At 37.4% G+C, this 15,747-nt stretch overlaps 1 protein-coding gene across 1 annotated transcript in view; it reads right to left on the bottom strand.

Annotated features, from left to right (window-relative positions):
* Positions 1–7,858: 7,858 nt before the first annotated feature.
* The window catches only part of FAM149A (family with sequence similarity 149, member A), a 39,684-nt gene continuing 31,795 nt past the window's right edge, over positions 7,859–15,747 (bottom strand). Inside the window, exons 11-14 of the mRNA XM_006834453.1 lie at positions 12,506–12,623; positions 10,853–10,981; positions 10,688–10,766; positions 7,859–7,932 (exon numbers count right to left, since the gene is read on the bottom strand). Coding sequence (XP_006834516.1) covers positions 7,859–7,932; positions 10,688–10,766; positions 10,853–10,981; positions 12,506–12,623 — 400 coding nt within the window. The remainder of the gene's footprint in view (positions 7,933–10,687; positions 10,767–10,852; positions 10,982–12,505; positions 12,624–15,747) is intronic.

The raw sequence follows: 15,747 nt of genomic DNA, 5'->3' as shown, positions 1-15,747 counted from the left end.
CACAATTCATGGAGTCTTTGTGTGGCACTATAAGATAAACATTGGACTGCAAGTTCAGTTTGAACCAAAAGATCAGTGGAAACCCTACACAAAGTCTCTATGCGTGAGAACTGATTCTACGGCACTTGACAACAGCGTGACTTATGCTGTTAATTTTAAGTTTTCTGAAGTGTGCTGATATGGGAGAAAAAACTAGAAAGTGTGGCTTCTCTTCAACAAATTCTGTCTGCAGGATCTCAGTGCTTCTAGTTATAATTTGTGTTTTTTGCCTTCCAACAGCTGCTTTTTGTCTTTTTACAGTTTTTGTTTTTTTCTTAGTCTGATACTACCTATTCTTTTACAATCAAGAGTAGAAAATATTCAAAATTTATTTTTGAAGTCTAGATTGAATTTTTAAAATGTTGTCTTCTAAGCTAAATCTTCCATCCCAGTCCCTCCCCAACATACTAATGTTGTGAACTCTAGATGTCTCCTTTGGAAAGTTCAGCCGTCTCTGAATATTACTTATGAATTTTAATTCAACACTCACCTAACATACCAATAATCATCAGGATGACACAGTACTGAGCAATGTTTTGTTCTTTTACACATAGGTTGCCATGAGTCAAAGCTGACCTGATGGCAGTCATAATAGCTCCTCAACTCTGTGAGCTTTTAAAAAAACCTCTAGTGCAGGCACATTCTCCGTGTTCTCTAGAGAGCATTTTAGCTCTCTTTCTTCTTTATGGTTCATGAAGTGCAGTGAGTTACTTCATATGGCTCTTCCAGCCATCTTTAGCTAGAATTTGTAACTCCCACCAAATGACTGGGTGAGACCATGCAAATAGGGTGTAAGGAATAGTAACCTACGATTGGTCAGTTTTGTCATCCCACTAGGTTTAAAATGAGCTATTTCAGAAGCAGGAATGAGGACCTCACTACCATCAAGAGAAAAGACTCAAGAGTGGAGTGCATCCTTTGGAAGCTGAGATTCCATGCACACTGAACAGCCTCAATCCAGAAACACCAGAGGAATGGCAGAGGAGTGACAGCAGCAAAACCCAAAACACTAAACAGAGTGGTGGGCTTCCAAGCCCACAGAGTGAGTACATTTGAATGCCTTTGGGCAGAAGGTTTGCTTGCAGAGGAGTAGCATCTCTTTAGGCATTTAATCAGGTGGACTAAGTTTGCCAACACATGGAGTTAGAGGTGAGTGCATTTGGACTGAGACTTATTTCAGACATCGTGTATTGCCTTTTAGGTATTTATCAGCATCTCTAAAAGAGCTTTGTAACACTACCCAGAATAGTAGAAGCCAAAAGTCCTCTCAGAGTAACTGAGAGGCCACGCACCAGAGAGAGGTATGACTGATGAGATGTACTCAGGACCGAAGAAGTGTAGTCTGAACTTGTCTGATTCAGTTAACTTTCCTAATAAACCACATAGTGTGAGAATTATCTGTGAGTTTTGTGTGGCCATTGCAAAAAATTATTGTTCACAAGTGAGAAGTAGAGAGTGTATGGGAGGGACAGGACAGTTGGTGTCAGAATTAGTTAAAAAAAAAAAAAAAAAAATGGTTAGAAGATGCCTGACCTCTGCCCCATAGGAATCAGCCTTAGGCTGATGTTGAATTTGATTCTCCTTCACTCATTTTGGAGCCAGAGGAGGTCAGACACTATCTCCATGTCATCTTCACAGTTTAATATTCTTGAATGAAATAATGAAAGTATTCAAGATGAGCTTTAATAAGGAAAAAAACAAAACAAAATAAAAATCAGAACTATAAAAAGCACACACTTATGGGGAAAATTGTTTTCTGACTCCAGATTGCAGTGACTAAAACCTAGTTGTTGTGTTGTTAAGTGTTGTCAAGTCATGTCTGATTCATAGCGACCCTGTATAATGGTTTCTGAGGCTGGCAATGTTTGTGAGAACAGAAAATTCCATCTTTCTTCCACAGAGCAACTGGTGGGCTAGAAACGCCAACCTCATGGTTTGCAATCTTATGCTTATCCGACAAAGCCACTGCACTCCCCAAAACCTAGTCATGAGTTTGCATTATAGTGCATTGCATTGCTTAAATACAGTATCTTGTCAGCAATCATTCCTAGTTCCCTTTTCTTCTATTTACACTATTCTCTCCTTTTAATCACATTTGCTCTCTTGGCTTTGGTGTCTTTATATGTACAAAGGGCTCTGTGGCTGTTGTAATATACCTCTTAAAATAGTTTCTCCAGAATTTTGAAGCTTCTCCACAGAAAGCTTTAAAGGAAAGTATTCTGTAAAAATCTGTCAAATGAGGAATAACACTTTTCAGTTTGTTTGAAAAAGTAATCATCACGTTCTTAGGTAAAAAGATGTGTAAAGGATTTAAGTGTGACTTTCAGCTGAATACACCCCTATCTCAGAGTCCTGGTGTGACACTGTGGGTTAATGTGCTGGACTGCGAGGTTAGTTTGAACTACAGGGTCGGTGGTTCAAGCTCACCAGCCACTTCTTGAAAACCCTATGCAGGGTTGTTATGGGTTGAAACTGACTCGATGGCACTAAACAACAACACCCATATCTCAAGTCATCCCATCCACTTGGATTCTCCCAAGAGTATTACTCTAACAATTTCCCCCCTCTTCTGCATAATCAATGCTTCTATTCTCCTTCATCCTCAACAGAATATATTTAACATGTTGCAATCTCTCCCATCTGAAATCTAGTCTTGAATCATATCTCCCCCTAGATCCATTTCTCAGTTCCCTATTCCAGAAAAATTCTTATTTGTCTATATTTCTTGTCTTCAGTTGTTCTCCTTTCATTCTTTTCTAAACCAGTTCATCTTTTGTCTTGTTCTTTTCACCAAGAATGATTATGTCAAGATCATCAATAAAGCCTATGTGACTAAATCTTTAGGTTAATTCTTGGATCCTATTTAAATTGATTTAAAGGAGCTCTGGTAGCATAGTGGTTACAAATAGGGCTGCGAACCCCAAGGTAAGCAGTTCGAAACTACCAGCTGTTTTGTGGGAGAAAGATGAGGCTTTCTGTTCCCATAAAGATTTATGGCCTTGGAAACACTGTGCAGGGTTGCTATGAGTTGGAACCGATTCCATGGCACATAACAACAACATTTAAATTGATTTGTCAAGAGCAATCAATGTATTTAAAAGTTACAGTTACTTCCATGAAACACTTTTGGTTTCATTTGACTTTGCAAATGCCGCACCCTTGATTTTCCTTCTCCCTTGCCTTTCCTTCTCAGTCTACTATGTTCATTCTTCACATCCCAGATATCTAGATGCTAGATTATCAGGATCAAAACTACTTTTTCTCCCTCTTTCTACAGTCTCTCAGTGATGAAATCTATCCTGTGACTTAAACATCATCATCATGCTGGCAATTTTCAAATTTATATCTCCACTAAGCTCAGATACCCAAATACCTCAACATTTCCACTTATGGGTCTGATATTAGCTGTTGTCAAGTTGGTCCCTGGTTCAAGGGGGCATATGCACAATGAAACATCAGACTGTTGTGATCCTCAAGGTTTTCATTGGGTAATTTTTTTTGGAAGCAGAATGCCAGGCCATTCTTCCTAATGTCTTAGTCTAATGTCTTAGTCTAGACTAAGTCTTAGACTAATGTCTTAGTCTAGAAGCTCCACTGAAGCTTGTTCAGCAACAGAGCAACACTCAAGCCTCCACTGATTCTTGTTGGTTGCTGAACATGAGGAACATTGGGTTGGAATCAAACTGGGTTTTCCGGGTGAATAGACAGAATTCTACCACTAAGTCATCACTACCCCCATGTGTCTAATTGACATCTCAAGTATGTTGTTGTACATGCCATCAAGTTGGTTCTGATTCATAGTGACCCTGTGTAAGGTTTCTGAAGAGTGGCTGGTAAGTCTGAACCACCAACCTTGCTGTTCAAACTGACCTTGAGGTTGAATAGTCATCCTATGGACTTGAATATAACATGTACCCAAACGAGTCTAAACCTGCTCTTCTTGTAGACTTTCCAATTTTAGCAATGGTCAACTCCATCCTTCCAAAGTTTTTAGGAGTCATCCTTGATTTTTCTTGTATTCAGTTTCCTCATACAATCCAACAGCATATTCTGTTTTCAAACCATACCCAAATCCCTTGACTCCTCACCACCTGTACCACTATCATTTGATATGAAGCACAATGAGCTCTTGTCTGTTAACATCACTTCAAAACGCTCTTGTGGCTTCATATTACAGATTACTCTTTCCCACATTAAGCACCGTAATCCCTTGGATTCTGTTACTGTGATGATGTCATCCCCTACTATTCTTCCCCTTGCTAATTCCATTCCATATCCCTCTGGCATCTTTGCTGTTTTTCAAACCTTCCTATTGGAGGCCTGTGTATTTTCTCCTTTGCCTAGAATTGATTTAAATTCATCTTCATTAGGAGTCTTTGCTCAAGTTAAAGAGAAATGAGTGAATAAACTGTGTATTAGATACTACAGAGTAAAAAGATTTGCACAAATATAAAATTAGCAATCAAAGGAAGTCTACAAATGCAACTGACTTTTGAAAATTCTATCACTTACTATGCTTTATTAAAAATTCATACCTCAACCATGATGTGTAGTCATAAAAAACAATGACCCAAAATATAATACTCAAATGATTCAACATAGCACTTAATTGTATAGCAGTCCCATTCTAGTTCTTATTAACATCAATATGTTGTTGTTGTTGTTGTTGTTGTTGTTGTTATTGTTAAGTGCCGTTGAGTCAGTTCTGCCTCATAGCGACACTGTATAGAGTTTCTGAGGAGTGGCTGGTGAGTTGGAACTGCCAACATCGCAGTTCCAAAATAAGTCCAGTGCTTATCCTATAGTTGTACACTTGGATACCTCTTTTACATTAAATTTACAACATCTAGCAGTTTCCTATGGCATTTTCTTAGCCTGATTAATTTTAAGTGCCTTCAGTCTTATTTTGGATAAAATAACAAAAATTCTAATTAATGTAGTCGTCAACAGTTTGTTTCAACTTTGTAACAGAAAAATTCTCAGATCAGATTCATTTGTCAAAGTAAATTATTATCTATATCCTCATTTAAACCTTTTCAGGTTTAAAAGCATCATTTCAATCTAAAGAATAATTATCATCTATAATGCAAATTTGTACTATGAGGAAGTCATTTTTAAAGTTAGTGGCAAGTCTTTATGCATTCTATAAAATGGTACTTTCTATCCCAATCAAAGATGTTTAGAAATTATGATTCAAGATGATTGTATTTTAGTTCTGCATTTTTAAGTACAATTTTAACAATATACTTTGTTGTTGTTAAAGTTTAAGTGCCGTTGAGTTTGTTCCGACCCATAGCAACCCTGTATAGGGTTTCCAAGGAGTGACTGGTGTGTTTGAACTACCAACCTTGCAGTTCAAACTGACTATGCTTTCCAGTGCATTAACTCATAATGCCACACCAGGACTCCAATTACATATATATGTATATATGTATATATATATATATAAATATAAATATATATATATATATATATATATATATATGTAGATACACACACACACACACACACACACACACATATATATGGAACTCTGGTAGCGTAGTGGTTACGAATCGCTCAAGGTCAGGAGTTCCAAACTACCAGCTGTTCTGTGGGAGAAAGATGAAGCTTTCTGCACCCGTAAAGATTTACAGCCTCAGAAACCCTGTGCAGGGTCACTATGAGTTGGAATCGACTCTACGGTACTTAACAACAACAGATATATATATATATATAATGATGATAACTTTTTATTTGCAAAATTCTTAAGTCAAACAAGGTAAAGCTATCACAAAACGTATTCAGTGAACCATTCAGGAAAGTCTTTTATCTTGGATACCTTAAATATATGTCAGCTTAGGCTGCCTGTCAGTCATTTTCCATTCTAAGCAGTCTGGGCAGATTAGGGAAGTGTCTGAATGGACCCTATAAATGGACAGAAATACCCTAAACAGCTCTGAAAGTGCAGAAAGGATATATTTAACAGAAAATATGGACCACAAAGTACGTTAGCAGTCACCCTAAGGAACAGAGGTTTGAGACTCCTCGCATAACAAGAACCCCCAGCCCCACCAAATTTGATAACTACCAAATTAAGGTCAACTTTTCTCTTTCAATGTTTTCATTGTTAATGTTTAAAAATGATTCAGAACATTCTCAAAATGCTTTGGTCTGTATTGTGTGGGTACCTAGGCACTAGAAATAATGCTTAGTGTTATATGGCTGTGGCCAAATAAAAGAAGCATGGCCACAGTGATCACCCTCATTTCAAAAATGTTCCACTAATATGTAAAATAGAGTAAATAATGTAAAGGAGAAATTACCGATCATAAGCAAGACTGAAGGCTATTTTTGTTTTGTCCCATTTGTGATGAAGAACAACATAAATTCTAATCTCAACACACATTTGAATTTCCAGATATCTATAAACAGTCTTGATGTCGAGATGCAAGAAAAGCACTGGATTACTAATCACAAGTTTAGCAGTTCAAACCCACCAGTCAATTCTTGGAAACCCTATATGGGATTGCTATGAGTCATAACCCATTTGACAGCACTTAACAGCAAAAATACAAATAGTCAATGATCCCTTTTCTTACTACCAGAAGTAAGCCTGAAAATACTATTATTTACAAAGCATACATGTATACATTTTCATTTTGGACTAAAAAAATTGGATTGGTATAATAATTTATCTGGCAGAAAACAAATCCTGCTGATTTGTTGATCTGAGAACATCACAATGAGTCGAAGGCATTAAATCACTATGAAGAAAACAATGGGAGACAAAAGAAAAACTATCTAGAACCTTGCCTCCAATTGATACTGGTTTTCCTCCACATTCTCTACTGCATTCGCTATACTAATATAAATTTAGGACACATGCTTTGAACAAAATAAAGAAAGCAGGGCAGAAGAACAGAGAGGAAAGAGAGCTGCATTTAGGTAGAGGGATCAGGGCTGGCTTCACTGCAGCAGGCACATCAGAGCAGCTTTCAGACTGTGATGAACCAGAAGATGCTGCTGAAAAGTCTCCCCTGTAATGAATGAAGACTTCAATTGTAACAATAAGCATGCAGCCAGATGTAATGTACTTACAGCTCATGTTTATATTCAGCTTTACATATTAGAAAATTTAGGATAATTTGACATGAAAGGACAGAATTTTAACACGAAAATTAGCAATTTGGAAGAACTGATGTTGTTGTTAAGTGCTGTTGAGTCAGTTAATGTCTGACTCATAGCAACTCTGTGTAGGGTTTCCAAGGAGCTGCTAGTGACTTTGAACCATTGACCTTGTGGTTCAAACTGACCTTGTGTTTCAGTCCTTTTCCTACAGGCAGCACCAAACCATTTCTCAAAGAGGCTCATATCTACAGTACTTTTTAAAAATTATTGATATATGTATATATATATATATATACTTAAACCAATGTAGCCAGTACAATAAAACACTGACATAGTTTATCAATGATTGGTGCTTTTTTTTTTTTTTTTTTAAACAAAGAAGAAATTTTTTTTTTTTAAAAAAACAAAGAAGAAATTAACATCTTCTGAGCAAAGTCAGGAGAACTTCAGGGCTGTGTCCAGTCTAGAAGAAAGCTGAGTTTTGATGTGTATTTGCTCTATAATGCAAAACTATTGCACTCTGTAGTTCAAAATAAAGTTGTTTATTTCTTTGCATTTCTCTCGGGTAGATTTAGTCTAAATCTCAAACTATCATACACACAGATTCACAGGATAATACTTGTCCTTCCATTTTTCAATTGATAAATGATGTGCTGCTGCTTTGAGTATGCCAACAAAGGCTATACTTCACAGTTCCGTTGAAGGAAGATCAAGATGCCACTTGGAATCGCTTCCTTGAAGTCAAGGTTGTCCTTTGAAATGATTTAGGTGGATACTGTGAACCTAAAATACCAACCAAAAGAGCAATTCTCATTAAAAGGTTATAAATGTAACTTCTCAGGGCTCTTCTGTACCTTACATACAGATACTATGTTTAGATAGAAAAGTCAACCTTTTTTAATGTCACTTTTACACAAATCAAGAAATGCTCATATGCAAACATTGTCATCATGGAAGACAAAACGTCCCCCACCTTAAAGCTTAGGTTCGAGCCATGTATGCTCTCAGAGCTGATAGATTTTCAAGGATCTTTTACCCAGGGCACTGAGACGGGGTTCTCTGCCAGCCCTGTTAGTTCACAGGGCTCAGGAGCCATGCCAGCTGTCGTAGGAGATCTATCTTCCCCACTGTTTGGAATACCCTTTCAGCTTCTTCACTGTATTTCTCAGACACAGAAAAAAATGTCTATATGGTGTAGTCCCTGATATTTTTGACCTATAAGCTTAGGTAGGGAAGAAGCCACATGCCTGCTTGTCAGAGAAAAAAAAATAAAAACCCTTTGACATGTAGGAATGTGTCCCTGGTGTCCCCTGGATCACATCTATAGAAGTGAAGAAAAGTTTCTGAGTCAAGAGTAAACACTGCCACAAAGTAATTAAGAGATTACATTGACTGAGATTCAAAAACCAAGAAAGGTATGCTCTTTGCCTCAAAGAGCATCAGCTTAGTGGAGAAAAATAAACAGGGTTATGAAAGTGGTATTTAGAGAAAAACTGTTGTTGTTGTTAAGTGCTGTTAAGTCTGTTCAACTCAGCAACCCTGCATAAGGTTTCTGAGGAGCATCTGGTGAGTTTGAACTGCCGACCTTGTGGTTCAAACCGACCTTGTGGTCCAGTGCTTATGCTATAGAGCCACACCAAGACTCAAAAAATCAAGAAAGTACACTTAACATAAACTAAGAGTCCACTTCTCTCTCCAAACTTCAACATCTGAGCTCAACCACCTACAGGACATCTACACTTGACATGCTGAATTCATGAAAATTCCTCGGCTTCCCTTTCAGTACCATGTACTGACCATCTACAGAACCATATTTGTCCAACTTCATGCCTTTCTCTTAGATCCCATATGACGTTCCTTCTGGTTCCATGGTTCAGAGCTCCTCCCAAAAGCCTCTTTACCTACTGTATCCCCTGAATACTGACTTGAATGGTTATGCTAAGCACTCCCATACTCCTTTCAATCTTCTCCAACAGACTGAATGTCCCTTTATGATGATCATAGCTTCCTTGTTTCCTAAATCTCAGCATTTGGCACAGAACTTGGTACAGAGTAAACAAAATGGCACATAGTTAATGAATAAAACGACAAATGTGTCTGCTTAAGCACCACTACCCCCACACCTCAATTTATAATTGTTAAGAGCCAGACCTGATGATGGAGTTTGGCTAATTTTTAGAGAAAGGCTTGTTACCACAGATAAGACAGTTTGCTTTGTCAGAAAACACATAAAATCCTATGTCATCAAGTTGATTCCAAATCAGCTATCCTGTTCAGAGTAGAATGGCAAAGTAGGAGTTCCAAGACAGTAAATCTTTATGGGAGCTGGTGGATTCGAACTGCTGACCTTATGGTCAGAATTTTTAACATAGCCCACTAAGGCTAGCTATGTTAAAAATTCCCATGATAACAGTTAATGTCCTTTAAATCTCCGTTAATTATAATACACATGGTTCAAAATTTTTGAGTAAAGTATGCTTAGTGCTCCCTGGGTGGCACACATGGTTTAGTGCTCAACTACTAGCTAAAAAGTTGCCAGTTTGAACCCATCTAGAAACTTCTAAAAAGTCATAGTCATTGAACACTCTATGGAGCAGTTCTACTCTGTACACATGATGTCACCATGGGTCAGATTTGACTCGATGGTAACTAACAACAACAATATGCTCAGTACAGAGCTACAACTGTTTCATACATTTTCCCATTATTTATTTTATTCATCTACCCTATCATCAAAGAAGAAATCTGGTCACAAAGAGTATAAGGCATTCCTAAGACTGCACATCTAGCAAGATTGTAACGGAACATCTAACACTAGAGTGGGCACACACCTCATGTCAATGCTAAAATGCCTCCTTGAAATAAATGTTGGTAACTGTTTAGGAAATTTGACACATTACTGTTCTGTATTCAAACTAGAGCTTTGTTTTCCAAATAGCATACTAGGCTGACAATAAATATTTCTAGGTAAACCTATGCTATCAAATTTCTAGTAATTGTCTCATGTATTTTAATAACTAGATTTTTGGAGATAATCTTAAAATTTCATTTGCTGGAAAAGTATGTCAATGCTACACCAGAAAGAGAGAAATGGACTTCCCATAGGATGTCATTTCCCTATTTTTAAGAGCCTGTACCCCGAGTCTAATTAAGAACACGTGGACATTTTCCCCTATGTGACCTAAAATAAGTGTTTGTCAGTGTAGATTTGCTCTTTGTAGAGGTTTCTGAGGTCAGGTCTGGTCATATATCACAAAACCCTGCTACATCACTTTATGTGACCAAAATTATTGTTGTTAAGTGCCATCAGGTCAGCTCTGAAATCCTGTATGGAGTTTCTGAGGGGCAGCTGGTGGGTTTGAATCAATGACCTTGCAGTTCGTATTGACCTTGAGGTCAAGTGCTTATCCTATGGTGCTACACCAGGACACCACGTAACCAGAATAGGTCTATCAAAACAGATAACCTCCAGTGTTGTATCATAAAACTGAAATCTCAAAAATTGCATCATTTTAGTTAGATATAAAGAAATGCTGACCTGTGAGAAAACTTTGACCTGTCCATGTGTGGCCAGCAAATTCCACTGGTGTCAGTGAACTTTTTCGAGGGGTATCTGACTGGTGAATGGAAAATAAAAAGATAGAATTATTATTTTTTAAAAAATATTTTCTAAATACTAATTTATAGCTAACAGATGACCTACCTGGAAGGTATGGGTAGTGCTGGGCCTTGAAAACTGGTCCAGAGAAACAGTTCTTTCTCGGAGAGGCGATCGTTCTATACAGTCAGGCATTGCACTTAACACACGATTTTGTGGATTCCTCCCTCTGTACTAAATGAAGAACAACACATTCTTATTTAAAATAAATGTTAGACCCCCACCCCTCAAATATGCATATGCTTCCATCTTTCATTCATTTATTCATTTACCCACTTATTTGATAAGCACTGGACCGCTAATCACAAGGTCGGTGGTTGAAACCCACCAGTCACCCCTCAGAAATCCTATAGAGGGTTGCTGTGAGGTGGAACTGACTTGATGGAACTTAACGACAAAAATCAAACATAAGGCAAAGAGTCTTAAGAGCGTAGTAGGTTAAGCATTGGGCTGCTAACAACAAGGTCTGTAGTTCAAATCCACTAGTTGCTCTGTGGGAGAAAGAATCTGCTCTTCTACAGATTCACAATCTCAAATCCAAAGGAACAGTTCTAATCTGTCCCATAGGTCACTATGAGTCAGAACTGACTTGATGATGGTGGGCTTCTTTTTTAAGAAAATATATAACTCTAGGAGTCCTGATGGCCCAATGAGCTAAATATTGGCCTACTAACTGAAGTCTACAGCCATACCATCCTGAATGTACCTGATCTTGTCCAATCGCAGAAGCTGAGCAGGGTTGGGCCTGGTTAAATATACTTGGATGGGAGACTGCCAGGGAATACTGGGTGCTGTAATGACTCCTGTTGTGGTACTGTATAATCAGTACTGGACTGCGAACCACAAGGTTGGCAGTTCAAACCCACCAACTGCTCCTCAGAAACCCTATACAGGGTCGCCATGAGTCGGAAAATGGCACTTAACAACAACTAACTGAAAGTTCAGTGGTTCATGCTCCAAAGGAGAAAGCTGGAAGTAGCTTCTACTAAATTATGTAGAGTATGGAGATGGTGGTTATGTGCCACGGAATTGACTCCGACTTACAGCAACCCAGTATAGGGTTTCCGAGCCTGTAAATCTTTACAGGAACAGAAAGCTTCATCTTTCTCCTGCAGAGCACTTGGCAGATTCAAACTGTTGACCTTTTGGTTAGCAGCTAGAGTGTAAAGTCTGCATGGCAGAATTCAAAAACAGATCCTGATCTAATGCATGATCTTTTCTTCACTATACTGTCTGGACATTAACTACTTCCTTTACCCCTGGACTTTCCAGTTTAGTTCAAGCCATGTTTTTATTTTAGAAAATAATAACTTAACCCTTCTACCTCCTGTAAATTCACACAAGCCATTTAGTTACTTATGTTGTTGTTAGATGCTGTCAAGTTAATTCCGATTCATAGCAACTCTGTATAGGATTTCTGATGCTGTTAATCTTTAAGGGAGCAGAAAGTCTTATCTTTCTCCCTTGTAACGACGGGTGGATTTGAACTGCTGACCTTGTGATTAGCAATTCAACGCTTATATAAGGAGCCATTAGCACTCCTTATAGAAGGTAGACTATGAAGGCATTTTGAATATAGTTAATCAATCATTCTTTTACTTTACTGATTTCATTTGGAAAGGCCAAGATTTTCTTGTCTGCTTGTTTCCCAGTTGACTAGCTAAGTGGTGCATTTAAGTGTAATGAAATCTATCTTACAGAAACAGGGTGGGATCCAGGAACTGCCGCATTCTGCTCACTGGTCTCTGAGCCTATTGGGGGTAGCCTGTTCCGTGAGGTTAGAACTGGGGAAGACAGATGGTCTGTACCAGTTTGCCTGTAACAGAACAACAGAAACATACATCCTCCATAAAGTTCCTGACCTCAATTGGCTTCCCAAAACACACGTTCACGTAGAATGAACTAAGTTTCAGGAAGACAGATGTGAGGAGGGGACCATTAGCACCAGTCCTATTCTCCTTGTTGAGCAATGACTGCCAGTTAGGATTTACTGAGCACTCAGCTACACTTGGCATGGTATGGAACACAAAAGTAACTGAAGACCTAGTTCTCCTCTTAAGGAGTTTATGAGTTAGTGAAAACAAGACTAAAACATAAAGAAACTAGAGAACAATAAAATAGTATTACAATTTGTAATAAAATGCTATGATACAGGTTCTGAATGTAGGCACTGTGGAAATTTAGAGAATGGTGCCGTCAGTGAGCAACAGGAGAAAAACAGGGAAGGATTCATAGAAGTGGGGGAAGGGGAAAATGGGAGGGAGTTATAAGTGAAGGCATTATGTCATAAATGTGAATAAAATTAATAATAAATATATAGGGACTTGTTGTTGTTAAGTACCATCAAGTAAGTTCCAACTCATAGTGACCCCTTATTGGGTTTCCAAGGAGCAGCTGGTGGGTTTGAACTGCTGACCTTGTGGTTCACAGTCCAATGTTTATCTAACAGACTAGGTGAGAAAAAATACAAAACTTTACAAAGAATATGAAGGATATATATGTAATAGAGGGAAAAAATGTACTACTTCATGAAAATATTAAATGCTGTGAAGATGTTACTTTTTACTACATTTTTATAGACTAATTTATGAAGTTAAATGAGATGCAATTCGATTATTACTTTTTTTTTAAAGAATATGACAAAATTTACTTTACAGTTTATTTATCAGGATGGGTGAATAAATTATAATAGAAAAGAAGTGAGGATAAGAGACCTCCCCTACCAAATACTAAAAATACAAAAATTAAAGTGTCTGGCTCTTACATAAAAGTTGTTAAGTGTCATCAAATGACACTTATATTGACCTCATATTGACCACCTCATATTGACCCTGGATAGGGTTTCCAAGGAGAAACTGGTGGTTTTAAACCACCAACCTTGTGATTAACAGTTCAATGCTTAGCCTATAATGCCATGCCAGGATTCCTGTGTAAGAGTAGAGGATGTTGTTGCTGTTGTTAAGTGCTGCTGAGTCACTTCAGACTCATAGTGATCCTAAACACAGATTCTAATTCATTTTTTCAAGAATAATAAATATATGAAAACTCAAACGTGATGATTTTTTTCTATAAAACTATCAGTGTTTTAAAAAGCATACAATACCTAAAATTTAGAGGCTAGTTTTAGTATTTAAAATTAGTATAACCTATAACTCTGGGAAACAATTTATCAAGGAGATCAAAAGTCTTAACACATATTTATAATTTTGAACTGATAGCTTAATTTCTAGGACTGCATTATCAGAGAAAAAACTAGATGAACTTTACAAATCTGTAAGATATTTACAAAAACATTCTTATTAATATTTATATTAAATGATGTTCATTTTATATTATGATTGTGAAAAAATAGGAAAAAGGAAAAGCTTTTGTTATAGGGAATTATCTAGTACATTACTATATATCCATATCATTATCTTGTAATCATTAAATTATGTTTTAAAATATTTAATTACATGAAAAATGTTTGCTGTTAAGTGGCATCAAGTGGTTGCGACTCATAGATAGTGTTTCCGAGGAGTTGCCGGTGGGTTTAAATTGCCAACCTTGTGATTCACAGTTCAGTGATGATCCTACAGCACCACACAAATAACTATAATGTTAAGTATATCATGATAAATGAAAAATGTATATGAACAAGTGTTACATTACATAAGAGTAAGATGTTAGTGTTATAAGCAAGACAAAAGAAAAGAAAAAAATGTAATCACCAAGACAATTTGTAGGAAATACACCACATTGGTTGGTATATGTCCTTTCTATTCCTATGTGATAGGCACATAGGAAATCCTTGATTGCTACTCATATTTTGGTTTTGTCTTAATGCACCATAGTGAAGTTGTCCAGTTCCGGTTTCCATCTTGTCAATTCCAACTCATATCAACCTCAAGTGTGTGTCAGAACAGAACTGTGCTTCAGAGGGTTTTCAATGGCTGACTTTTGGGAAGGAGACTGTCATGCCTTTCTTCTCAGGTATCTCTTGATGAATTCAACATTCAACCTTTCGGTCAGCAGTCGAATGCACTGAACATCAGAGTCTTCAAGGAACTAGAGTGAAGTTACAGTTCTTTGGCAATTAAGGAAAATAAATGTTACTTCAAATAAAGGGAAAAGCCTCTGCACAATACCATGGAAGTAAGACAATGTGTAGCTGGTATATTTGGGGGGTCAGAGGACAGATACAGCTGACCATGTGAAGGTGGGCAATGCATAATCAAAGGGGTGTTATCTCCCCCCGAGAGGATAAAATTTCCCTTTTCATGGATACAGAAATACAAATAAATATACAGTATGTCTTCGGTATTAAAATTCCATGTGTGGAGGAGTGATTTTTAAAAAGTTCAAGAAGACTCATTACAGGACAATAATGATAAAAAAAAAAAAAAATGCAGGGAAGATATGTTTGAAGGAGTCTGAATTTGTTTCAGTAGGAAAAATTTAGTGGAACTCTAATGTTAGAGCTTAAGAAGGCTGGGAGAATGAGAAGAGACTCGGTCACATAGGCATGGGCAGGGCATGAAGAGGGCCATCCTAGATTAGACACAGTGATCATGGAGAAGGGACAGCTATTCTAAAAAAATAAACAGAACAAAGTCAAATCTAGCTGATAATTATTTCCAAATTCCAAAATGTGGTGGTGTTGGTAAATGGAGGAGACAAAAACAAAAACGTTACTAAGGGATGTAGGGTGGATGGAGTAAGGTTTCCCAATAAAATTTTCACAGAACAGCCCACAATATCTTCCAAGAATGAGCAGGTGCATTGTTGTGGTGAAACAACTACCAAAAAAGCTAAACCTGATGCTATGAATACGTTTCAAAAAAATCAAATTACTAAATACCAGTTGGAAGCTAATGCTGGGGACAGCATATGCAGACCCTGGGTTGATCAGTGGCAGCCCCATTAAACCACCTCTGAGTATAATCAGTTTAACCCAGATG

The sequence above is a fragment of the Chrysochloris asiatica genome, unplaced genomic scaffold (assembly GCF_000296735.1).
Source record: "Chrysochloris asiatica unplaced genomic scaffold, ChrAsi1.0 scaffold00011, whole genome shotgun sequence".
Lineage (NCBI taxonomy): Eukaryota > Metazoa > Chordata > Mammalia > Afrosoricida > Chrysochloridae > Chrysochloris > Chrysochloris asiatica.
This window is presented reverse-complemented; position numbering and strand designations above follow the sequence as displayed.